At 42.1% G+C, this 26,492-nt stretch overlaps 1 protein-coding gene across 1 annotated transcript in view; it reads right to left on the minus strand.

Annotated features, from left to right (window-relative positions):
• Positions 1 to 1,883: 1,883 nt before the first annotated feature.
• Positions 1,884 to 26,492, minus strand: part of SESN3 (sestrin 3) — an 85,136-nt gene continuing 60,527 nt past the window's right edge. Inside the window, exons 3-10 of the mRNA XM_070749650.1 lie at positions 25,607 to 25,804; positions 19,685 to 19,867; positions 15,417 to 15,653; positions 11,010 to 11,148; positions 7,085 to 7,203; positions 5,371 to 5,561; positions 4,081 to 4,225; positions 1,884 to 2,029 (exon numbers count right to left, since the gene is read on the minus strand). Coding sequence (XP_070605751.1) covers positions 1,943 to 2,029; positions 4,081 to 4,225; positions 5,371 to 5,561; positions 7,085 to 7,203; positions 11,010 to 11,148; positions 15,417 to 15,653; positions 19,685 to 19,867; positions 25,607 to 25,804 — 1,299 coding nt within the window. The 3' untranslated portion in view covers positions 1,884 to 1,942. The remainder of the gene's footprint in view (positions 2,030 to 4,080; positions 4,226 to 5,370; positions 5,562 to 7,084; positions 7,204 to 11,009; positions 11,149 to 15,416; positions 15,654 to 19,684; positions 19,868 to 25,606; positions 25,805 to 26,492) is intronic.

Genomic DNA, 26,492 nt, shown 5'->3' on the forward strand with positions numbered 1-26,492 from the left:
AGGCAAGCAAGTCGAGGTGAGGAACAATGCAAGGGTGGGTCCTGTTTACCTTCCACACCGGTTCGCGTCGCGATTGGAAGTTCACATTTTGCACATGTGAACTTGCCTCGCTCGCGTGCACGCGTCACTTCCTGGAAATGCCCTCTGCGCATGCGCAGAAGCCTTTGTACATGTGTGTGTGTGTTTTTTTTGCAATCCGCGGTGATCAAGGACCGGTTTGGGAACATGGACCGCCAGTCATCGCTACCAGCAGTTCGGTGAGCGGTGCCAAATTTCCGCTACCGGTTCTAAAGAACGGGTCCGAAACACCAACAGCCCACCACTGGAACAATGTTTGGGAAAGAACAAACTGCTGTTCTGAGCGGGACTTTTCAACAGGAAGTTTGTTTAGGGGTGTGTGTGGGAAACTTGCCTTTCTGCTCAAATATTGCACTTCCTTTGTTCACTCATGACAATACAGAGAAACATGATTCATAGCTTTAAAATATAGATTATATATGTGCATATATAAAAACCTGCTCTGACACAACCACTCAGGGAAAATACGAGAGGAATCAAATGTCTTAAAAGTTTGAATCAACACCACCGTCATTACTCTTCTATATATATATTGGGGGGCAAAAGAAAGAAAGAAACAGCAATGGAAAAAAGGTGTAACTTCACCAAAGCAATTTCTCTGCTTACGGAAGGGATGGGTGGCATCTTAAGAGAAAGGATCTCAAGTTGTACAAGGGAATTTAAAAAGGCCCGCTTGAGATTCTAGTGGAGCAACCGCCAACCGAAACTCACAATAGTGGGAGAGACGGAACGACGATCTCCTCCAGCGCAAGGCAGCGTAACATGAACATTTCAGAGTAGCTGCTACAGATCAGCAAAATAATTCATGTTTTGGGTGAACAGGTTTGGAGAAACTGAAGAGGAGGAGGAACAGGGCTGGTCTCAACTCTCCGGTGTTATGAATTAACACAATTTTTCCCATTTGGACCAAACCAACTTAAGTTGTGTAGTCTTTTTTCCCCCCTTCCTTTTTGATCAGGCAGTGTGCGTTGCACACGGCGCACTTCTGCCTGATCCGTGCACCAGTTAAAAGTTACAAAGTAACTTGGTTTAAAAATAATAATAACCCCCACACGCCAAGTTAAAACTGGAGTTGCTGACCTGGGTTGCCAAGAATCCCCACGCACCCGGAAAGGCAGAACGCCACACAATCATAGGACCGAAGGCCGTCTCTGAACCAGTACAGTTGAAATGGATAGGGGGGAAGAACCACCACGGCATTCAGGAAAAAGAGCCGCAGTTGCTTTCACATTTTTTTTCTTTAAAAAAAAAAAAGGCAAACACAATAGTTGCATTCATTCCACACGACCTCCAAACTACCGCCGAAGAATTAACATTTCTGGAGAGTTACGTAAGAACAAGCGAACTGAGCAAATCGGTTTAAAACGTAGCGTACACCGTACTGAGGGACACGGCGTGTTAATATTCCAGAAAGAGATAAAAGAATAGAGGTGAGAAAGAGACAAGACAAATTCCGTGCACGATACCGTCTACAGGAGAGGCTGGGTGCGATAGTTGGATCCTGAAAAGAAGACATTTTAAATTCTGAGCGCGAGGGGGGGGAAAAGAACACACAGCAGAAGATCAGAGATAGCAAACCGTCTTAAGGGTTTGCGAGCAATACTTCAACGGGAAACCGCTGCAGGAGAATGCGGTTCCGCAGTGTTACGTTTGCGAAGGCTATTAAAGTTAAGCATCAGGAAAGAGATTAAGGTGGGACAGAGAAAAGAGCGAGAGATCATTGCACGGTAAACAGCTGCCGGACATACAGCTTCAGCTTTTCAACACTACGGAATCCAAAGAGGCCTGATGCCACCCAAAAAGGGGAGATTTTACTGCTCGTCTTTATTTTGGAAGTTTGGCTCCTACGACTGCGTTGGGCCCGTCAGGTCAAGTGACAGGTGATGGCACGAAAGGCGTAGAGCAGCTCAGCTTGCATGCGAGCCTCCATCAGAAGAAGATTCACGTGGACCTAAGGAAAGAGTGAAGCAAGTCGGTAAATGTCTTTGGAGATTCTCAGTCGTCTGGGGCATACCGTATTTTCGGTGTATAAGACGCACCTTTTAACTCCCTAAAAGAGGCTGATAATTAGGGTGCGGATTATACTCTGAATGTAGCTTTTTTCCAGCCCTAACTAGCTGCTAACGATCTTCCCAGCTCTTACCCTGCAAGCTCTTTCATTGTTACTCTTTGCGAAGAATGTTTTCCAAGCCCTAAGTCTTTGCAGGGTTTTTTTCCATTGCTCTATTTGCTCTGAATGTTTCTTTCCAGGTGCTAATGATGTTTCCAGCCCTTACTGGCTTGCAAGCTCTTTCATTATTACTCTCTCCAAATAAAGTTTTTTTAAAGGCCCAACCAGGGGATAAAATAATGTGCTGGTTAAGGACGCTAGCCAGATGAGTACCTGGTAAGCAGATTCTTTTCGCTGTTTTCCTCCCCAAAAACTAAGGTGCGTCTTATATTCAGGTGCGTCTTATACTCCAAAAATATGGTAGTTGCCTCAATGGTGCTTTTTCAAAAAGCAACTGGACTGGTTGTTGTTATTGTTTATGAGGAAGGAGGAGATGTTTAGCTTCTCTTCCAAGAAGCTTCATCAGTTGTGATGAGGGGGATGGTGATGTAAAGAAGGCTTCCATCCCACCACCATCAGAATTTATGATGGTAATGGTGAAACGTCTTCTTTTTCTCTCTCAAAATAAAACTAGTCCAAATGCCTTTTGAAAAAGCACCTTTGAGACAAACAAACTAGCAATGCACAATCTCCCTCTTCCTGCTTGTTATACCTCTAGCTTGAATGTCTTAAAAGTTTTCACCTATTGAAATGAAGGAGCACATGCTGAATGTTCCCAGATACCAAAAGGTGACCTGTGAGAAGACCTGTTGGTAAGCATTGCATGTAGCAGCAGGGGTGGGCTTCAAATTTTTTTAGCAAGGGGTTCTTTGCCCAATTGCTGGGCAAACATGGCCATGGTCGGTGTGGCCTAGTCAGCCTCCTGCACCACATAGTGAGATGGGGTGTTTTTGTCCTCCCCAGGCTTCGGAAGCTTTTTTCGAGCCTCCAGGAGGGCAAAAATGGCCTCACCAGGCTCTGGAGGCCCCCTGGAGGCCAGAAACAGGCCTGTTTCTAGCCTTCCTGAACTTCTGATAGGCCTGGATCATTGTGTAGAATATTAATTTCATTTCATTTCATTTATTAGATTTGTATACTCGGGACGGCTCACAGCAATAATAAAACAATGTACAACAAATCTAATATTTTAAAATATCTAAAAAACCCTTATTTAAAAGCAAGACATACACACAAACATACCATGCATAAACTATATAGGCCTGGGGGAGATGTCTCAATTCCCCCATGCCTGACGGCAGAGGTGGGTTTTAAGGAGTTTACGAAAGGCAAGGAGGGTGGGGGCAATCCTAATCTCTCGGGAGAGCTGATTCCAGAGGGTCAGGGCTGCCACAGAGAAGGCTCTTCCCTTGGGTCCTGCCAGACGACATTGTTTAGTCGACGGGACCCGGAGAAGGTCAACTCTATGGGACCTAACTGGTCGCTGGGATTTGTGCGGCAGTGAGGGTGTGCAATGAGAGGGTGTGTTTAGTGTATGGATATGACAACTTGCTACCCATTCCACAAGGTAGACTCAAAAAGGATATGGGTTAATGTGTTTGAGCAGGGGTGTCAAACTCAAGACCCACAGGGCCAGCCTGGAAATATCAAAGGACCAGCCCACGGTGCCTCTGCTGACTTCCACAGCCTCCTGCAGGCATTGTGCTGGTCAAAAATGGGTCGTGTGGTGGCCCCCATGCTTTGTTTTTAGCCTCCTGCAGCACTCTGCTGGCCGGAAATGGGCCATGCGGTGGCCTCACTGGACCTCCGTGCAGCCCATTTTGGCCAGCAATGTGCTGCAATGTCCGTCATGTGTCCCCACTACTACCCCCTGTTCCTTCCCTACCACCACCCTGCAGATAACTACAATGCTTATCTGGCTCTCGAACAAATCCAGTTTGACACCCTGGTCTCACCTTTTCTGAGTGCTTGAACTGGCGCCAGTAGCTGTCGTACATGCGCTTGGTAGTTCTCTCTGGGTAGCAGGTCACGGTCTTAATGTATATCTTCAGATTCCGTTCAAGTAATTGATTAACTTCGCCATAATCATAGTCATCATATCTAAACGAGATGAAGATTTTCTGAGCTTGTGATATTTTAATAAAGGAATTATTTTTCCTTTTTTTGGGGGGGGGGGGGAGGTGGGATAGTTTGGAAAATCTCTTCAAACTGCGCATCAGGATAAAAATGCCTGATTGTGAATCTTACCGTTCCAATATCATGTAGTTCAATTAGCTTTGCTAAACTTTTAACCTGAAAAGCCTTTGGAAAGAGCCAATTTTCATTAAAAAAAAAATCTTAGGATCAAATTCACCCAGTTTATTTTGTGCGGAGAGAACATCATTTTGAATTGAATTGACAACTTCAGTTGTGAGTTGAAACCTCTCGGAAGAATTTTTTTTTTCTTAGAAATCATTTTGGAGAATTTTGTGGAATCTCATTGACAAGAACCCCAAGAAATTTAGTTAGCAAAATTTCACCCACAATTGAGTCATGGTCATGCTTTTGAAAAGTTCTGTAAAGAATAATGCAGGAGTGAGGTTGAAGCGATATTTCAAACACAATGTTGCATTTTGCATTGCATGTGTGTGTGACTGTCCATGAATAAACTGTGCTCCAGAATTCCAGGTGGGAGTTCGCAAGAGTGGAAGCAAAAAAAATCACCGAAATCTCACACGCTTGCGTGTCCCCTAACACGGCATAGTTATTATTATTATTATTATTATTATTATTATTATTATTATTATTATTATTATTATTTAGATTTGTATGCCGCCCCTCTCTGAAGACTCGGAGCGGTTCACAACAGTAATAAAAACAATATAGTAGTAGAACAAATCTAATATTAAAAAACATCATATTTACTCTGTTCCTAAATGGAAAAAAATACAGTTTCCTGTGCCTACAAGCATTTCTTCAGTTCTTGGGAAAATAAACGATAAATAGTGGCTGGATATTACTACCTCGAGCAAATGCCATCATATTACTTTTGACTGTCTGTTCTTTAATTATAAATACATATTCATTTATGCCTTTCTATCTCATTGTGTTCAGGCGAAATCGCCTCTATTTCATCATACTTAATTTTTCAAAGGTAAAGTACTATTTAACTACAATACATAACATCCGTTGATTATAGAGTGTAACCATTAACAACTCCGGAAATTACGGAATACATCCATTATCCCAGCCAGCGTATAACCTACCTGATTCCAAACATACAGTGAACGTAATTAAATAAAGCTCTTCTTAACATGGTGGTGTCAACATCTTCATGGCTGGCCATGGTATTGTAGGTGAGATTGTAGACCATCCGAAACTTCTCATCCAGGAGATGCCCAATATCAGAATACAGTCTGTTCACAAGGGAGAATCCATGATTTTCCCAAGTGTAATCCTATTAAAAATATATAAAATTCCACCAATATGTTAATGGTTCAACAGTTTATAGTTCTTTTCTCTATCACACAATACTAGGACAAGGGGGCACTCCCTAAAGCTCATAGGTAAGAAAGCGAGGACAAATAAAGGGAAATATTTTTTCACCCAGAGGGTCGTTGGTTTATGGAATTCACTTCCAGAAGAGGTTGGGACAGCTGTCAGCCTGGATAGCTTCAAGGCAGGATTAGACAGATTCATGGATGCCAAGTGTATCGGTGGTTATTGAAACGGATGTCCATATGTCGCCTCTATATTGGTTGAGGCAGGCAGGATTCCCTTCGGTACCATTTGTTGGTGGTCAAGGGAAAGGGAGGGTTTTGCCTTCTCTTTCTGCTCAAGATCCCCATGGACAATTGGTGGGCCACTGTGGGGCACAGAATGCTGGACTGAATGGGCTTTGGCCCGATTCAGCATGGCTCTTCTTACGTTCTTTTTCTACATCTAAACAGTTCTGGTACAGGCAATCTGGACTTACAACAGTTCCTTTAGTGAGCACTGAAAAAAGTGACATGACTATTTTTCACACTTATTGACGTTTGTAGAAGCCCCATGATCACGAAATCAAAATTCAGGTGCTTGGCAAACGGTTCACGCTTAGGACCATTGCTGTGTCCCAAGGTCATGTGACCACCTTTTGCAACCTCCTGACAAGCAAAATCAATGGGGTTGCAGATTCACTTAACAGCCGTGATCAGTAGCAGGTTGCTACCGATACAGGCCACACCATAGCTCCATTAGGGAAAATGCATGTATGCGATTCCGGCATGCATGTATGCACCTGAGAAAGATTTTGCTTCTGTGCAGGCAGCAAAATCTCGCGAGAGGGTGAGCGTGTGAGATTTCAGTGAGTTTTTGCTTCCGTGCATTCGCGGAAGCAAAAAATCACCGAAAGTTCTCTCGTGCATGTCCCCCCACGAAATTTTGTTTCCTACGCATGCGCAGAAGCAAAATGTCGCACGGATGTGCATGCGCACACCAGGGTTGCAGAGTTCTAAGGGAAGCCCACCGGTAGTAGCGGTAAGTCGCAACTCCTGCCTAGATGAGCATGCAATAGATACAAACTAAATGTAAATCACTCCAAACTAGACTGCAGAAAATACGATTTCAGCAATAGGGTGGTCAACGCCTGGAATTCACTACCGGACTCTGTTGTTTCTTCCCCCAATCCCAAAATCTTCATCCTTACATTATCTACAATAGACCTCTCCCCTTTTCTAAGAGGTCTGTAAAGGGCGTGCATAAGTGCACCTTCGTGCCTACCGTTCCTGTCCTAATGTCTTTTTATCTTTTCTATCTCTACTTTATACTTATATTATGTTAAACATACTACAATACAATACTATATTTGTATGACAAATAAAATAAAATAAATAAAAAAATAAATAGATGTGACATTAACTTATCAATTAACTGCTGCCATCTTTACCTCGGGTTTTGGTCCTCCATCAGTTAAAGTTACACATGTCGCGTAAGAGTTACCTGGGCTCGAAATGTTGGAAGATGATCTTCCCCCCGTCTTGCGAAATCTTTGTAACCAAACCCAGGATCTTCAACGTAGCAGGAAACGTCGCCCACGGAAATTAATTCGTCATCAAACGCTATTAAAGAAAAGTACAGCAGATAGTAAAATATACCTTCCCCCCCCCCTGATCAGATTCATCTCAAAACAACTGTATGTTACCAAATGGGGCATAAGCTTGGGGTTGGTTCCCCATTGGCTTCCCCCCCCCACCTAATCTTACAGCCTTTGGGACTGTACCCCACTGAATTTTCCAACTGGGGCAAATAAAGATTGAGCACATTGTCAATGACTCTGGGTGGAAGAAGATAAACAAGACCAAAGGCAAGTTTGATTCTACTTTAGTGGCATTTGAGTAAAGTGGATGAAAGCCAAATTCTTACATTTTCTGAGCAATATGGGAAAATACCTCCAGCATTACAAATCATCCTTGACTTAGAATTACCATTTGGATCAGAATTTCTATTGCTATGTAATACAGTCATTAAGTGAATCGTGGCCTATTATTATTATTATTATTATTATTATTATTATTATTATTTATTTATTTATTTATCATTATCATTATTATTTGCCTGTAACTGAATTATGGGGTTGTTGAGGAAATCTGGCTTGGTCCACTGACTTTGCTTGTCTGAAGCCAGGGCGAAAGGCCACAAATGGTGATCATATGACCCCTGGATATTGCAGCTATTGTAAATACATGCCAACTGCCAATCACCCTTATTTTGATCACATGACTGCGAGGAAGTTGCAAGGACGGGGCGTAAGTCACTATTTCAGTGCTGTTGTAACTTCAAAAAGTCATTTTTGGGGGACGTTTGCCCAGGTTCGCCTGGTGCACCAGTTGCGGCCCTATCTGGACCGGGAGTCACTGCTCACAGTCACTCATGCCCTCATCACCTCGAGGTTCGACTACTGTAACGCTCTCTACATGGGGCTACCTTTGAAAAGTGTTCGGAAACTTCAGACTGTGCAGAATGCAGCTGCGAGAGCAATCATGGGCTTCCCTAGGTATGCCCATGTTACACCAACACTCCGCAGTCTGCATTGGTTGCCGATCAGTTTCCGGTCACAATTCAAAGTGTTGGTTATGACCTATAAAGCCCTTCATGGCATCGGACCAGATTATCTCTGGGACTGCCTTCTGCCGCACGAATCCCAGCGACCGGTTAGGTCCCACAGAGTTGGCCTTCTCCGAATCCCGTCGACTAAACAATGTCGTTTGGACCCATGGGAAGAGCCTTCTCTGTGGTGGCCCCGACCCTCTGGAACCAGCTCCCCCCGGAGATTAGAACTGCCCCCACCCTCCTTGCCTTTCGTAAACTCCTTAAGACCCACCTCTGCCATCAGGCATGGGGGAATTGAGACATCTCCCCCGGGCCTATACAGTTTATGCATGGTATGTTTGTGTGCATGTTTGCTTTTAATAATCGGGTTTTTACTGTTTTTTAAATTATTAGATTTGTTGTACATTGTTTTATTATTGCTGTGAGCCGCCCCGAGTCTACGGAGAGGGGCAGCATACAAATCAAATCAAATCAAATCAAATCACCCTCCCTGTCTTTCGTAAACTACTCAAGACTCATTTATACCGCCAGGCATGGGGGAGTTGAGATAGCTCTTCCCCCTAGGCCATTACAAGTTATGCATGGTATGTTTGTGTGTATGTTTGGTTTTATAATAGGGGTTTTTAGTTGTTTTTATTATTGGATTGTACATGTTGTGTTTATTATTGTTGTTAGCCGCCCTGAGTCTTCGGAGAGGGGCGGCATACAAATCCAATAAATTATTATTATTATTATTATTATTATTATTATTATTATCAAATCAAATCAAATCAAATCAAATCAAATCAAATCAAATCAAATCAAATCAAATCAAATCAAATCAGTACAATAAATAAAACGAAGGATTGTAAACAGAGGATTACCAGTGCCAACAATTAAAGGCAGGGCTTCTCTCTTACCATTTTCTCCTTTCTGCCAACTACACGTTCAAAAGGATTTAAGTTTGCTAAACACCCTTTTTGAAGCTTGACGGCTGCAAAGGTGTTTGCAAATTATCTCGATTCCCCATCTGGGCTGACTCCTAATGAAATTGGGTGGGGAAGCCTGCTCTGTGTCTATTAGTAGCCCCATTAAAAAGAAACCTTTCAGTTCACCCAACTATTACAGCGCCACCTTTATTTTTTATTCTGGCTCATTAGCCAATTAAAACATAACTATGTGGGAAGAAACCTAACTGGCAAGCATCCAAATAGTTTCTTAATGCAGTTTAAGAAACCAAAGTTGTCAAGCCTTGAATTACTTTTTATTTTGTGACTGACTCCTGCCACATCTCTTTTGAAACAGGCTTTCTGGAAGTCTGTGGCAGCATTTAAAAACAACAACAATAACAACAACATCAACCCTAACATGTTATTAAAAACAGAAACTAAGCCGTCGAAAGAGTCTCTATCTGTCTTGCCTTTGTAATCTATCTCTTTTCCCTTTTCCATTCTGAGTGACATCAGAAAATGTTTATTCCAGGTGATAATTGGCTTCAAAAACATCATTAAAAAAAAATATACACAAGGCGCCTGAAGAGAAGCTTTAGTTCCTAACACTATGAGAAATTTGTCTTTTCCCAGGGTCTTACTTAGGCGACCCCTGTGAAACAATCGTTTGACACCCCGCCAAAGGGGTCCCGATCCCCAGGTTGGGAATCACTGGTTTACACCTTGTGTAACTTCCTGATCAGTAAAGTCAATGCAGAAGCCAGATTTATTTTTATTTTATTTTATTTATTTATTCATTTGTCCAATACACAAATACATAGGAAGAAAAATAGACATGTAGTAATCTATATAAGGGTAAAGTGAACTTAGAGGAGAGGATATATGAAAGAAAGAAAATATATATGATAAGTGAGAGAAAGGAAAGACAATTGGACAGGGGACGAAAGGCACACCAGTGCACTTATGTACGCCCCTTACTGACCTCTTAGATTCAGTTATCAACCATGACACTAACTTAACAACTGCAGTAATTGCTTTAACTGTGGCAAGAAAGGTCGTAAAATCAACTCCCTCAAAGGGGTTCCGACACCCAGATTGAGAACTGCTGCCTTAGAGCCATGTTTCATTCCTTTTTGGAAGGACAGGACACTAGAGGCCTGATTCACCTTCCTGGCAATAATGATTCACAGGGCAGGGGTGATGGCAAAGAAGGCTTTCTTCTGGGATCTCATCTGTTGGAATGCTTAAACTTAGCAACATACCTTTCCTGCATGACCAGGAGGGACAAAAATGGTTCCCTAGGTAGCTCAACTCCATAACTCACAGGGCTTTAAAGATCACGACCAACGCTTTAAATTGGACCTGGAATCAAGCTGGCACCTAATTGCAGTTTGCAGAGCAAAGGTGTCACATGGCTGACTGCAGAATTCCAGGAATTGAAACTCACACATCTCGAAGTTGCTGAGGTTGGGAAATACTGAGTTAACCTGGGGCAAAGCTTTTTTTTTTGCTATGTCATTTCATATTCCCAGTGATGAATTGGCTATTTGAACATTCCAGGATGCTTTATGCACCTTCTAATTTCGTTTGCATTTTCTTTTTGCAAAGTTAGCATGTCAGGGAGAGAGAGAGAGGAGATAAACTAAAGCCTGCCAGACTTTTTTTTTTCATGATTAAAGATTTATTGCCCGTGTAGGGGAACATGCAAAGAGTCTCCCACTTAAGAATACTCCAAGACAGCAGGAGGACTGCATGTATAAACTTGGCTCAGAACCACCTCCAGCAAGTGAGAAACACATCTATGGTTTAGCTTGATTTTATTTAATTCAGGGGGCCTGATCTGAATTATGAAAGAAGCTCCACTGGAGCACACAAGAGGGCTGTACCTTCAGTAACAACTAGCAGGCTCTCTGATTTTTCCTTCTCAAAGCGTGTGTCCATTTCTTCTGGGGAAGCCTCGTCCTCCTCTTGCAGCCTCTTCATTCTGTCAATCAAGGCCTCCAGCTCACTTAACGAATCAGAGAGCTAAAACAGACCACAAGGTGGGAGAATGTTACCAGTTACTGATTCTCTTTTGAGGTGAAACTAATTTTCGCTTACTATTCTTCTACTACTACTACATTTGTGTCGGGAGCACCAGGTTCAAAGGCTTGAATAGTGACACCACTCTTTTTAAAAAAATTATTATTATTATTATTTAATTAGATTTGTATGCCATCCCTCTCCGAAGACTCGGGGCGGCTCACAACAGTAATAAAAAGGCAGTAGAACAATAGAACAAATCTAATAATAAAAAGATATATAAAACCCCAACAATTAAAAACCATATAGCACATACATACCAAACATAAAATATAAAAGCCTGGGGGAGATGTCTTAGCTCCCCCATGCCTGGTGATAAAGGTGGGTCTTGAGTAATTTGCGAAAGACAAGGAGGGTGGGGGCCGTTCTAATCTCCGGGGGGAGTTGATTCCAGAGGGCCGGGGCCGCCACAGAGAAGGCTCTTCCCCTGGGGCCCGCCAAGCGACATTGTTTGGTCGACGGGACCCAGAGAAGGCCAACTCTGTGGGATCTTATCGGCCGCTGGGATTTGTGCGGTAGAAGGCGGTTCCGGAGGTATTCTGGTCCAATGCCATGTAGGGCTTTAAAGGTCATAACCAACACTTTGAATTGTCTTGCCTCAGGGACACCCAGTTTTGGGGGGTGAATGTCTTTTATGTGCCCATTTACTTGCCCACTGAAATGGTGTCCATCTACCTATTCATGGTTGCCCTCTTACAAACTGCTGGGTCAGCAGGAGCTGGAGAATGTGATGGCAGCTCGCCTCTATTCTATATTCTACTTTTTATATTTTATACTCGCCGAAGTTTTTTGGGGGGCAGAGGGATACTCATGTTCCTTGCTCAATTAATTGGAGGGGCAGTTGCATTCTTCCCTATCCATGTTAGACAAGTTATTGAGAAAAGAGTTAAAATACACCATAGAGATGAAAATACAATTTAGGCCAGTGATGGCAAACCTGTGCCCTAGCTCAGCTCCAAAATGCATGTGTGTGCTGGCCAGCTGATTTGTGGCTCACACAGCTCTGGGAAGGTGTTTTTGGCTTCCAGAGAGCCTGTGGTGGGATCAGAGAGGGTGTTTTTTTCACTGCCACAGCTCCAGGGAAGCCTTTGAAGCCTGGCGAGGGTGAAACTGGGCCCACTAGAAACATAGAAGACTGACGGCAGAAAAAGACCTCCAGCAGATGTGGTTGGTAAATCCACAGTAACTGAATTTAAACATGCCTGGGATAAACATATATCCATCCTAAGATAAAATACAGAAAATAGTATAAGGGCAGAGTAGATGGACCATGAGGTCTTTTCTGCCGTCAGACTTCTATGTTTCTATGTTTCTATGATCCATCTAGTCTGCCCTTATACTATTTTCTGTATTTTATCTTAGGATGGATATATGTTTATCCCAGGCATGTTTAAATTCCGTTTCTGTGGATTTATCAACCACGTCTGCTGGAAGTTTGTTCCAAGGATCTACTACTCTTTCAGTAAAATAATATTTTCTCATGTTGCTTTTGATCTTTCCCCCAACTAACAGAAGTTGGGAAACAGGCAGTTTTCGGCCTCCAGAGGGTCTCCGGGGTGGTGGTGAGGGAAGCTGTTTTCGCCCTCCCTGGGCATTGAATTATGGGTATGGGCACTAGCGCATGTACGATAGCGTGTGTGCATGCTCTTTCAGCACCCAAGGGGCACCCAAGGAAAAAAAGGCTCGCCATCACTGATTTAGACTATTGGACTCCCACTTCATGCAAAAATCCAAATTAAAGCGTCTAGAACAAATTGGTGACCAGATGGGGCTTTTTTTAGCTAACAAAGTTTCTGATAAAGGAAAGATTATGAGCCGCCCCAAGTCTTTGGAGAGGGGCGGCATACAAGTCTAATAAATTATTATTATTATTATTATTATTATTATTATTATTATTATTATTATTATTATTATGTCAGTACAACACAGCAAACGAGGTCACTATTCTGGATTTCGTATTTCATCACCAGTCGGGCGCTTCCCAAGCACCTAGGACTGCGTGATGTAGCGGCGAATTATGTTTGCCGATCCCAGTAAAGCGGCCTTTTGCAATTGACAGATGGAGATTTTGTCAATTCCGATGGTTTTCAAATGTCCGCTGAGATCCTTTGGTACTGCGCCCAGCGTGCCAAGTATCACTGGGACCACTTTCACTGGCTTATGCCAGAGTCGTTGCAGCTCGATTTTTAGATCTTCGTATTTCACTAATTTCTCTAGCTGCTTGTCCTCAATTCTGCTGTCTCCTGGGACTGCGATGTCGATGATCCAAACTTTCTTTTTCTCCACGATCACAATGTCTGGTGTGTTATGCTTCAGAATTCGGTCAGTCTGAAGTTGGAAGTCCCACAGTAGTTTTGCTTGCTCATTTTCGACCACTTTTTCGGGCTTATGATCCCACCAGTTCTTTGCCACTGGTAAATGGTAGTTCCGGCACAAGTTCCAGTGGATATTATTATTATTATTATTATTATTATTATTATTATTATTATTATTACTATTATTATTATTGGCTCACCCATTTACACTCAAGACAGCAGCTCCTCATAAGCAGACTACTTATGATTAGAATGGCTAGGAGTTGAGAGATTTTTGTCAACTTTAGAGCCATAATATAGCCTTGCGGGCACAAAGTTCTGGGGAAACGTATTTCTTAATCATTTTTTGAAACTGCCCCTTAGCTGTAATTCAACTATTAAAAGCCTTCTGAACCACAAATTCGATGTCATGCACAAGGTAAATCTGTTGAAAGACGTTTTAGAGATAAGTTTAAGGGTGATTAGAATATTGATTTCAGAAATTTGTAATAAATGGATGAAGGGTTCAGGCAGATTTGAAATATTTTTTTTCCAAATTGTTGTTACAATACTCATTAGAAAAAAATCTGTATTAAAAGAAATAACAGGATGGCAAATTGAATCTTGGACATTAGAGGGAATCAGAAGAAACTAAAGATAACAATTATAAGGGAAGAACACTTATATTTCACTTGTTATCACAGAATGGAGCAGAATATTTTTGGAGGATAGTTTTGAACAATTGACCCAGAAGTCAATTTTAAGTGTTTGCTTTAAGAGTGTATGTAGACAGTGTTTAAAAGATGTTATGGAAGAAGAACAAGTTTTACTGGATAAGACTGACACCAATCTGAAAGTGGATTTAAAAATGATAAACTGCAAGAATGATATGGAAAAAGATGCTAGACTGGATTTACAAATGAAACCAGCCAATGTCTTAATAATTATAGGGGATGTATAAAATGGTAAACCAAAAGAACAACTTGGATAGCTCTCTTATATTGGATTTACAAAAGAGACTTTAAAATTCTGAAGGATTTTGTGAGAAGGGCCAAAGAAAAAAGGAAAAGAAAACAAGTTCTAGGAATAGAGTTTGAAAGCACTAAAGATCACGATTGTTTATAACAAAAAGGAATGCATTTAAAATGTGTTTTTTTTTTTAAATCAAGCTTAAAATGGATATGTTGATATTTCTGGTAACCCGTTAATAGACTTTTGTTGATGAGGATTGAATGAGTTGAAGCATTTGTTTATAGATAAGAGCTACACACAAAAAAAGAAAAGAAATTATTATATTTTAAGAGATGGTGATAACTTACTCACATTGTTTATATTTGTGAAAGGGAAACCGTTTCTTTATATATTTGATTTTTTTCCTTTACAATTTTCTAACTTTCCCCCTGTTTTTCTTCTATTCCTTTCTGCACTATTTATTCTGTAGTTTATTTATCTGAATTAATACTTATCTGTATTAATAACATTTTTTAAAGTTTATGAAAACTTGTATTTTTCTTTCTAGTTTGGAATTCAATGATATTTTCTGTATAAGAAGGAAATCGCTATGGCCAAAAAATTTAAAAGGGAAATTGTTGGGGATTGTTGCCTCCTCTCTTCCTGTGGGTCATTTCTTCAAAATCGTTACCAACTGCCTGCGTCCGAAACCCAGCAATATTTTCTCCTCCAAGAACTGACACTGCCCTACAACTAATACCTCTGTTGACTTTTCAGCCCCTGCTCTCCACCCAACCCTTGATCTTAGTTCTGCTGGGATTTGCATTTTGCTTCCCACATTCCGAGCATTGATGGACTCGAGAGAAAACCCACAAGCCGAAATGGATCTCCCCTTCCAAGCCAGCTTTTATAACATCAACAAAAGTCAGGGGAGAGACGAGAAAAGAGCAACCTTCAAACACTAACCCCAAAGCTGTTACTTTTGAGAGTTGCATTTTCAATGTTGTTGTCGTTGGCGAGATCACAAACGCAGAAGTGGTTAACTGATATGAGTCGGTAGCCGTTGGAGGTCCCAAAATCTCTCTCTGGATTGATGCCGCTGCCAAAAACAAAACTTGCCAGGGAGTGATAATGTGCTAAAAGGACCACCGCATGCACCAGTTCAGGAAGAGACCAATTATTTTCCCCTGTCTTCACAAGTCTCTGAAACAAAAGAAGAGGAAAAGAAACACTGCATATGTGAATTTATGGTTTTTTATATATATAGGCACACAAGAAACAGGCAGGATGTGTTTTCCTCGGCTGAGTTTTAATTTCTGAGTTGGAAGCAGCAAAACCAGCGTATGCCAGAAAGCCTTCTACTCTAATCTCCTTGAATCATTGCAGCACAATTTAGAGATACTGCGGTGTTTTCCCACCCTTTCCGCTGCAAAATATAAATCAAAATGGAAAAACAAGACTCTTTAGGACCAGAGGATTGTAATTAAATGGTTTGATATCTCAGACGGATTCATTTTTTAAAATGGAAAAGCTCAAGGGCTCTTAGCTCCCAAAGTCTGAACAAAAACGATGGTTACAAGTCTCAAACGGTGCATGTTGGCTATGTCTCCCATGGAATATTTATAGATAAGGGCTCCTCAGCTACATTTCATCCACAAAGCTAGAGTCCTTCCAAAGATGGTAGAGGTTTTTTAAAAAAAAAAAAGTATATCAAAGGGAAGCATCATGAATAAAAAGCTTAAAAGTCGTATTAATGTAACTCATTTAGAGAGATTACAGGAAACAGGGCCGGAAAAGGCGGGGAGAAGTCTCCGTGGGGCCTCTCTAGGAATCTCCTGAGAGGAAACAGGGCCAAAAAAGGCAGGGAGAAGCCTTCGTGGGGCCTTTCTAGAAATCTCCTGAGAGGAAACAGGTCCGGAAAAGGCGGGGAGAAGTCTCCGTGGGGCCTCTCTAGGAATCTCCTGAAACAGGGCCGGAAAAGGCAGGGAGAAGCCTTCGTGGGGCCTTTCTAGAAATCTCCTCGGAGGAAACAGGGCCAAAAAAGGCGGGGAGAAGCCTCTGTGGGGCCTCTCTAGGAATCTCCTGGGAGGAAACAGGGCCTCCAACCTCCCTGTGGTTTCCCCAACCGCACACATTATTTGCTTTTACATTGATTCCTATGGGAAAAATTGCTTCTTCTTACAAACTTTTCTACTTAAGAACTTGGTCACTGAACAAATTAAGTTTAGAGGTACCACTGTACCTTGCTTTTATAACAAACTGTAAAATGAACCAGTTCTTTTCTGGAAAAAAAAGTTAAAAGCATAAACATTTCCCCCCCTCTTTTGGCTCTGTCCCATCCCCCCCTTGAAGGGGCGAGTTATCACTTCCCAGGCGTTACAACATGACTTAGATATGCAAGGAGGAGTTTCGGTAGGTGCAGTTTTGTTCACCTGGAATGATAAACCATGCCTGCACACCTCTTCCTCCTTTGAAAAGAAACAGAGTCCCCCCTGGCCTGAGAAGATCTTTTCATAACAAAGCCCCCAAACCCCTCAACAAAACAGGAAAAACAGCTTTAGGAGGTATCGACGGGAGAGAAGCTACATCTATAAAATGTTCCTTCTGACAGCTCTTCTATTCCTTGACTTGGTGCATCTAGTTTACAGAAAGTTGTAACAGAACTCAAAATTCCTCCTCCCGCAAAAAAAACACCTTACTCCACCAGACTTGAAATACCGAAATTAGACAATTAACAACTACGTTGCCTCCGAACTGATCTAACCACCGTTCGCAAAATCATATACCAAAATGTCCTTCCTGTTAATGACTACTTCACCTGCAAACGCAACAACGCACTTGCACATAATAGATTCAAACTAAATTTAAACCGCTCTAAAGTAGACTGCAGAAAATACGACTTTATCGCTGAAGTGATCAACGCCTGGAATTCACTACATGACTCTGTGGTTTCTTCCCCAATCCCAAAATCTTCAACCTTAGATTGTCTAGAGTTGAGCTCTCCCCCTTTCTAAGAGGTCAGTAAGGGGCGTGCATAAGCGCACCACTGTGTCTACCATCCCTGTCCTACTTTACTCTTTTATCATTACTTTCTATGGTTATATAAAATACTATCCTATACTAGATAGATAGATAGATATACATAGAGATAGATAGATAGATAGATAGATGGATGGATGGATGGATAGATAGATGGATAGATAGATATACATAGAGATAGATGGATAGATAGATATACATAGAGATAGATAGATAGATATACATAGAGATAGATAGATAGATATACATAGAGATAGATAGATAGATAGATGGATGGATGGATGGATAGATAGATATACATAGAGATAGATAGATAGATAGATAGATATACATAGAGATAGAAAGATAGATAGATAGGTAAGTAGGTAGGTAGGTAGATATACATAGAGATAGATAGATAGATAGATATACATAGAGATAGATAGATAGATAGATAGATAGATAGATAGATAGATAGATAGATAGATAGATAGGAAAATAGAAACATAGAAGACTGACGGCAGAAAAAAACCTCATGGTCCATCTAGTCTGTCCTTATACTATTTTCTGTATTTTATCTTAGGATGGATATATGTTTATCCCAGGCATGTTTAAATTCAGTTACTGTGGATTTATCTACCATGTCTGCTGGAAGTTTGTTCCAAGGATCTACTACTCTTTCAGTAAAATAATATTTTCTCATGTTGCTTTTGATCTTTCCCCCAACTAACTTCAGATTGTGTCCCCTTGTCCTTGTGTTCACTTTCCTATTAAAAACACTTCCCTCCTGGACCTTATTTAACCCTTTAATATATTTAAATGTTTCGATCATGTCCCCCCTTTTCCTTCTGTCCTCCAGACTATACAGATTGAGTTCATTATGTCTTTCCTGATACGTTTTATGCTTAAGACCTTCCACCATTCTTGTAGCCCGTCTTTGGACCCGTTCAATTTTAGATAGATAGATAGATAGATAGATAGATAGATAGATAGATAGATATACATAGAGATAGATAGATAGATAGATAGATAGATAGATAGATAGATAGATAGATAGATAGACAGACAGACAAAGCAAGACATAGATAGACAAAGCAAGACATAGATAGATAAAGCAAGCTTGTTGGGGCCTGGATGGGTGCCAACAGACTCAAACTCAACCTGGATAAGACGGAGTGGCTGTGGGTTTTGCCTCCCAAGGACAATTCCATCTGTCCTTCCATTACCCTGGGGGGGGAGAATTATTGACCCCCTCGGAGAGGGTCCGCAACTTGGGCGTCCTCCTCGATCCACAGCTCACATTAGAGAACCATCTTTCAGCTGTGGCGAGGGGGGCGTTTACCCAGGTTCGCCTGGTGCACCAGTTGCGGCCCTATCTGGACCGGGACTCACTGCTCACAGTCACTCATGCCCTCATCACCTCGAGGTTCGACTACTGTAATGCTCTCTACATGGGGCTACCTTTGAAAAGTGTTCGGAAACTTCAGATTGTGCAGAATGCAGCTGCGAGAGCAGTCATGGGCCTACCTAGGTATGCCCATGTTTCACCAACACTCCGCAGTCTGCATTGGTTGCCGATCAACTTCCGGTCACAATTCAAAGTGTTGGTTATGACCTTTAAAGCCCTTCATGGCACTGGACCAGAATATCTCCGAGACCGCCTGCTGCCGCACGAATCCCAGCGACCAATTAGGTCCCACAGAGTGGGCCTTCTCCGGGTCCCGTCAACTAAACAATGTCGGTTGGCGGGCCCCAGGGGAAGAGCCTTCTCTGTGGCGGCCCCGACCCTCTGGAACCAACTCCCCCCGGAGATTAGAACTGCCCCTACTCTCCTTGCCTTTCGTAAGCTCCTTAAGACCCACCTGTGTCGTCAGGCACGGGGGAACTGAGACATCTCCCCCGGGCATATACAATTTATGAATGGTATGTGTGTATGTATGTGTGTTTAGAAAATGGGGTTTTTAAAATGTTTTTTAGTAGAAATTTAGATTTGTTATAAATTGTTTTTCACTTTGTTGTGAGCCGCCCCGAGTCTGCGGAGAGGGGCGGCATACAAATCTAAATAAATAAAAATAAATAAATAAGCTGTAAGGAGAGCTCATTCCCATCAAATCCTAGCAAAAGTTGCAAAGTTTTGGCACGGGCAAATGCTTGGACATCCGGGTTTGCCTTCACTAGCCGGTCCTTTCAAAAAACAAACAAATAAATCAATGTACCTGAATGTGCTCTTTGGAAACCAGCCAAGGTCGGTGTGCAAGCAGCTTGTTGATTTCGTTCAGATTTTTCAGCCTTTGAGGAATGTATTCTAAGCCGTTCAGCCATTCTGGTATCCCTCCAGTCTTCAGGAACTCTTCCACATGTATATTTATTAGATAGGAACACTGGTGCCTGGCAGCAGCCTAGACAGGAAACCCAAAGAGGCAGATTGGAAAACAAGCAGGCAGATGTAAGAAAGGGGGAAAAAACATAGCTTTATAAAAAGGGAGAGAGAACGCTGCATTCAAGTGTTTCCACAAAAAAAGCTCTCAAGAAATTTCACTGCAATTGCTTTTTAACAGAAAAGAAGATGTGTGAAACATATTCCGGTAGTCCTCAACTTACAAAAGTTGGTTTAGTGACTGTTTAACTGTTACAATTGCACTGGGGAGAATAATTTTTTTTTAAAAATATGACAATTTTTTACACTCATGACCATTGCCGCATGCCCATAGTCATGTGATCAAAATTCAGATACTTGGCAACTGGTTTGCATTTATGACCAGTAGTGGGATGCCACACCATTAGCGAAAATTGAGCTGCACACACAGCTTTTATTATTATTATTATTATTATTATTATTTTTATTATTATTATTATTATTATTATTAATAATAATTAGATTTGTATGCCGCCCCTTTCCGCAGCTTTGCGTCCCCGGCGTGCACTGGGGAGAATAATTGCACTGGGGAGAATAATTTTTTCAAAAAAATATGACAATTTTTTACACTCATGACCATTGCCGCATGCCCATAGTCATGTGATCAAAATTCAGATGCTTGGCAACTGGTTTGCATTTATGACCAGTAGTGGGATGCCACATCAGTAGCGAAAATTGAGCTGCACACACAGCTTTTATTATTATTATTATTATTATTATTATTATTAATAATAATTAATTATTATTATTATTATTAATAATAATAATTAATAATAATTATTATTATTATTAATAATAATAATAATTAGATTTGTATGCCGCCCCTTTCCGCAGCTTTGCGTCCCCGGCGTGCGTGTGTACGCGTCTGAGCGAGATTTTATTTATTTATTTATTTATTATTTATTTATTTTGCTTCTGCGCATGCACAGGAAGCAAAATCTCACAAGGGGATGCGTATGAAAGAGAGATTTCGGCAATTTTTGGCTTCTGCGCATGCGTGGAAGTAAAAAAAAATCACAGAAGTCTCTCTCTCGTGCGCATCCCCTTGCGAGATTTGCTTCCTGCCCATGCATAGAGGCAAAATCTTGCTCGGATGCATGCCGGAGATGTGAAGCTGCACACGCAGCGCACTGGTAGCGGCAAAAGTGGCAACACCTGCTTGTTTATGACGGTTGCAATGTCCCTGGGTCCTTCTGCGACCTTCCGACAAGCAAAGTCAATGGGAAAGCCAGTTTCAGTTAATAATCTTGTTACTAATTTAACAAGTGCCGTGATTCTCTGAACAACCATGGCAAGGAAGGTCTTAAAATGGGAGAGATGAGGGAAACAGAGTCAGCCTTCTCCAGGTCCCGTCAACCAGACAATGTCGCTTGGTGGGGCCTAGGGGAAAAACCTTCTCTGTGGGGGCCCTGGCCTTCTGGAATCATCTCCCCCCCGGAGATTGGTACTGCCCCAACCCTCCTTGCCTTTCATAAGAACTTGAAGACTTATTTATGCTGCCAAGCTTGATCTCAGCCTCTGGTCACTGAATGCTTAGTATGCTTGCTTTGTGTTTGAGTGATTGGTTTTTGATATTTAACTTTTATAATGTTTTAGATTAACTATTTAATTATTTGGATCCAATTGTATTATGTACACTGTCTACTGTTGAAATGTTGTGAGCCACCCCGAGTCCACGGAGAGGGGCAGCACACAAATCCAATCAATCAATCAAAAATAAATAAATAAATAAATAAACTCACTTAACAAATGTTTCACCTAGCAACCCAAAATGTGGAAGTCTACCTGTATATTGCTGATGTAGAATACGAGGCCAGCAGTAGCGGGTTCCGACCAGAATGGTAAGGGACACTACACTGGTAGTAAAAATTGAGCTGCGTGCACAGATTCAGGTCTCTGGCATGTTCATGCGCGTATCCCAATGTGTTTTTGCTTCTGAGCATGTCCAGGAAGCAAATGCTCACAAGGGGATGCATGCGTGAGAGATTTCGCATGCATGGAAGCAAAATAATTGCTGAAATATCTCTCTCATGCGCGTCTTCTCCCGAGATTTTGATTCTTGCACCTGCACAGAGCAAAAACACGCTGAGACAGGCATAGGCCAGAGACTTGAAGCTGCGCACGCAGTGGACCGGTAGCAGCAGTAAATGCAATCCGCCCCGGAGGGTAGCCAAGCCCAAAACATCGGAAGCTAGGTGTACCCACTGCATGAATGTTTTGTGAACTCTGCCCCAACATTTGTGATCCAGAGTTGTTTAAGTGTAGAAGCCATTTGCTTAAATTTTAACTTTCCCAGGAATTCATTGTGGCTTTAAGAAAATGGCTATTATTCAGCTGTAATTCTTCCAACACCATGAGAATAACAATTTGTATTGTAACCGCAATATACTGGAAGTTTTGACTAGTGGAAAAATTATTCATGAATGTTGAAAATGTCATATTTTAGCTATTGCGAAATTTGGAAAACTATATACAGAGGTACCTCTACCTAAGAACGCCTCTACTTAAGAATTTTCTAGATAAGAACCGGGTGTTCAAGATTTTTTTGCCTCTTCTTAAGAACCATTTTCTACTTAAGAACCCGAGCCCGGAAAAATTTCCCTGGAAATTTGAGAGAGGCATAAAGGCCCAGCTAGTTTCCTGCCATTCCCCCTTTAATCCTGGCCATCTCGGGCTTTTCTGGGCTGCCAGAGGAGCCTTTCGGTGGCGCTTAAGGAGGCTTTGGCAGCCCAGAGCAAACATAGCATTTTCCTTTCTCTGGGCGCTTGGAGAGGGAATAAACCACTTTGCTGTGGTGACTCCCTTGCGCTGCGTCCCATACATCTGGCATGAGGTTGCCTCCCGGAGTGTCTGGGCATGGAAAGACAAAAGGGGGCGCTTCACCCTGGCTGGATCAATTCGGCTTCAGCCAAAACGAGGAGTCACCACAGTGAAGGAAAGACGCCAGCTACAAAGTAAGCAAGCAAGAGGAGAGCCCTTCAGCATGGGAAGGAAGAGGAAGCAGGTAGCAGCAGCGGCAGCCTTTCGGTCAAAGGAGTGGGAGGTTCCCCCTCTCGCCCACCTGGAGTTTTGGATTTTTTAAATTTCCCTCACCTCACCTTCTTCCTTCAGCAGCGACTGTTCTCCTTCTCTTCTTCCTCCTCCTCCTCCCACCCAAAATCCGAGCTTTTATTTCTTTCCTAATGAGTTTGCACGCATTATTAGCTTTCACATTGATTCCTATGGGAAAAATTGCTTCTACTTACAAACTTTTCTACTTGAGAACCTGGTCATGGAACGAATTAAATTCTTAAGTAGAGGTACCACTATAGTTTGAATTGTTTCCAAGTGCAGAATTCAAAATTCCGTGTTTGGGATGGTGTTATTTAAAGCAGGAGCGGGGTGCTTAGATCTGGCTCATGGAGTTACCCTGGAAACAGGGAAGGACTGGCCGTGGTGCCTCTACCCGTGCTGCCTCTGCCAGCAAAAACGGAGCTTGTGGCCTTCCCGAGCTCAGTTTTCATGGGCAGTGGGTTGCAGGAGGTCTTCGCAGTTGTAAATGGAGCTCATGAGTCTGTTTTTGATGGCAGAATGCTCGGGCCACCACAGGTTCCCCCGACACAAGTGATATAAAGCTGGCCATGCTCACCATGGCCACATCAACCGTGGCCACACACCCCACGCTCCCCCCAAAATAAAACACAACCCTGATGCGTCCCTCAATGAAATCGAGTTTGACACACCTCATTTAAAGGATTATTGGCCATATATTATTATGGATGACTGGGCACATATCTCACACAAGGTCATAGATAGCTCACAACCACCACATTTCGAGTGAACAAAGCATGCTGTACCCATGAAGTGTTCAAAATGAAGACATTCCATCTATGACTATAGACTAGATATATAGTATGTGTGTGTGTATCTGTGTGGCTCAGGTCCAGCTGACAGATATCCTGCTCTTGAAGGAAAGATCAACTAGATGGGGGTGACAGGGTTACAGAGTTGGAAGAGAACTTAGAGGTCTCCTAGTCCAAGCCCCTGCTCAGGCAGGAAACCCTACACCAAAGGATTATCCAACATATTCTTAAAAACTTCCAGTGTTGGAGAATTCACAACTTCTGGAGGCAACTTGTTCCACTGATTAATTGTTCTGTTAGGAAATTTCTCCTTAGTTCTAAGTAGCTTCTCACCTTGTTTAACTTCCACCCATTGCTTCTTGTTCTACCCTCAGGTATTTTGGAGAAGAGTTTGATTCCTTCTTCTTTGTGGCAACCCCTGAGATATTGGAACACGGCTATCATTTCTCCCCTAGTCCTTATTTTCTTTAAACTGGACATACCCAGTTCTTGACTGTTCTTCATATGTTTTAGCCTCCAGTCCCCCTAATCCGCTGAGTGAGATCATCCAAGGTCATGGATGCAGTATGCAGATGATACTCAGCTCTACATCTTCATCCCTTGTCCAGTCAGCGAAGCAGTGGAAGTGATGTGCCAGTGTCTGGAGGCTGTTGGGGTCAGGATGGGTGTCAACAGACTCAAACTCAACCCTGATAAGACGGAGTGGCTGTGGGTTTTGCCTCCCAAGGAGAATTCTATCTGTCCATCCATCACCCGGGGGGGGGGGGAGTCATTGACCCCCTCAGAGAGGGTCCGCAACTTGGGCGTCCTCCTCGATCCACAGCTCACATTAGAGAAACATCTTTCAGCTGTGGTGAGGGGGGCGTTTGCCCAGGTTTGCCTGGTGCACCAGTTGCGGCTCTATTTGGACCGGGAGTCACTGCTCACAGTCACTCATGCCCTCATCACCTCGAGGTTCGACTACTGCAATGCTCCCTACATGGGGCTACCTTTGAAAAGTGTTCGGAAACTTCAGATCGTGCAGAATGCAGCTGCGAGAGCAATCATGGGTTTCCCCAAATATGCCCATGGTACACCAACACTCAGCAGTCTGCATTGGTTGCCGATCAGTTTCTGGTCACAATTCAAAGTGTTGGTTATGACCTATAAAGCCCTTCATGGCACCGGACCAGGTTATCTCAGGGACCGCCTTCTGCTGCACGAATCCCAGCGACCAGTTAGGTCCCACAGAGTGGGCCTTCTCCAGGTCCCGTCAACTAAACAATGTTGTTTGGCGGGACCCAGGGGAAGAGCCTTCTCTGTGGTGGCCACAGCCCTTTGAAACCAACTCCCCCCAGAGATTAGAATTGCCCCCACCCTCCTTGCCTTTCGTAAGCTTCTTAAAACCCACCTCTGCCGTCAGGCATGGGGGAACTGAGATATTCTTTCCCCCTAGGCCTTTACAATTTACGCATGGTATGTCTGTATGTATGTCTGGTTTTTATAATAAGTTTTTTTTTAGTTATTTTAGTATTGAATTGGATTGTTACATGCTGTTTTTATCATTGTTGTTAGCCGCCCCGAGTCTACGGAGAGGGGCGGCATACAAATCCAATCAATCAATCAATCAATCAATCAATCAATAAACAAACAAACAAACAAACAAACAAACAAACAAACAAACATCTTTGTTGCTCTTCTCTGCACTCTTTATCTAGAGTCCCAACATCCTTTTAACCAAAACTGAATGCAGTGTTCCAAGTGTGGCCTTACCAACCTTATTAAGGGTTATCTCTTTTCAGTTCAGAAGTAGGTGACGCTTGCTTTAACTTACAACACTAGTGGAAAACATACTAATGCAATTATGACGGGAGATGAGTCAAGACTTCTTCAGGGCTTACCATGATGGCTATGTAGTGCCGGTAGGGCAAAGGAAGAGGACCATCCACACGCAACATATAAAACTGACTGCGGAGAAAAGACTCCAGGTACTGGATGTGTATACTCATGACCTGAGTGATGTTGTCTAGGCGACCGGATGTAGAATATTCTTCCACCAGAAGATGCATACGTTCATTCAAACTATTGGCTTGCATAACCTTTGCAGAAGGTTCAAAAGCAAAAAAAATAAAAAAAATAATCCACATTACTGATCTGATTCAGTTTTATAAAGTTATAAATAAGACATGCTTTAAGAAGAAGCAAGTGTGGAAGTTTAATAAGATTAAGTGAAGAGACTTAGACTAATTTTATTGTCACTTGGAATGCATGCTAATCGGCATATATTAAAATGAAATTTCATTGCATGCAGCTCTCAAAGGGTCTCCACCTCTAATATACACTACATAAACATGACAAAACAAACAAACAAAAACAGAATTATGCATATATTATATTATATCTATATTATATATTATATGTAAATAAGAAAGAACTAAAATAATAAAAAATAGCAAAACATATAGAATAGAATAGAAATAGAATAGAATTTTATTGGCCAAGTGTGATTGGACACACAAGGAATTTGTCTTGGTGCATATGCTCTCAGCGTGCATAAAATAAAATATACATTTGTCAAGAATCATGTGGTACGACACTTAATGATTGTCATAGGGGTCAAATAAGAAATGAAGAAGCAATATTAATAAAAATCTTAGGATCTAAGCAACAAGTTACGGTCATACAGTCAACATGGGAGGAAATGGGTGATAGGAATGATGAGAAAAACTAGTAGAATAGAAGTGCAGATTTAGTAGAAAGTCTGAATATATAGAATATCAGCCATAG

This window comes from Erythrolamprus reginae, chromosome 4 (genome assembly GCF_031021105.1).
Source record: "Erythrolamprus reginae isolate rEryReg1 chromosome 4, rEryReg1.hap1, whole genome shotgun sequence".
NCBI classification, from domain to species: domain Eukaryota; kingdom Metazoa; phylum Chordata; class Lepidosauria; order Squamata; family Dipsadidae; genus Erythrolamprus; species Erythrolamprus reginae.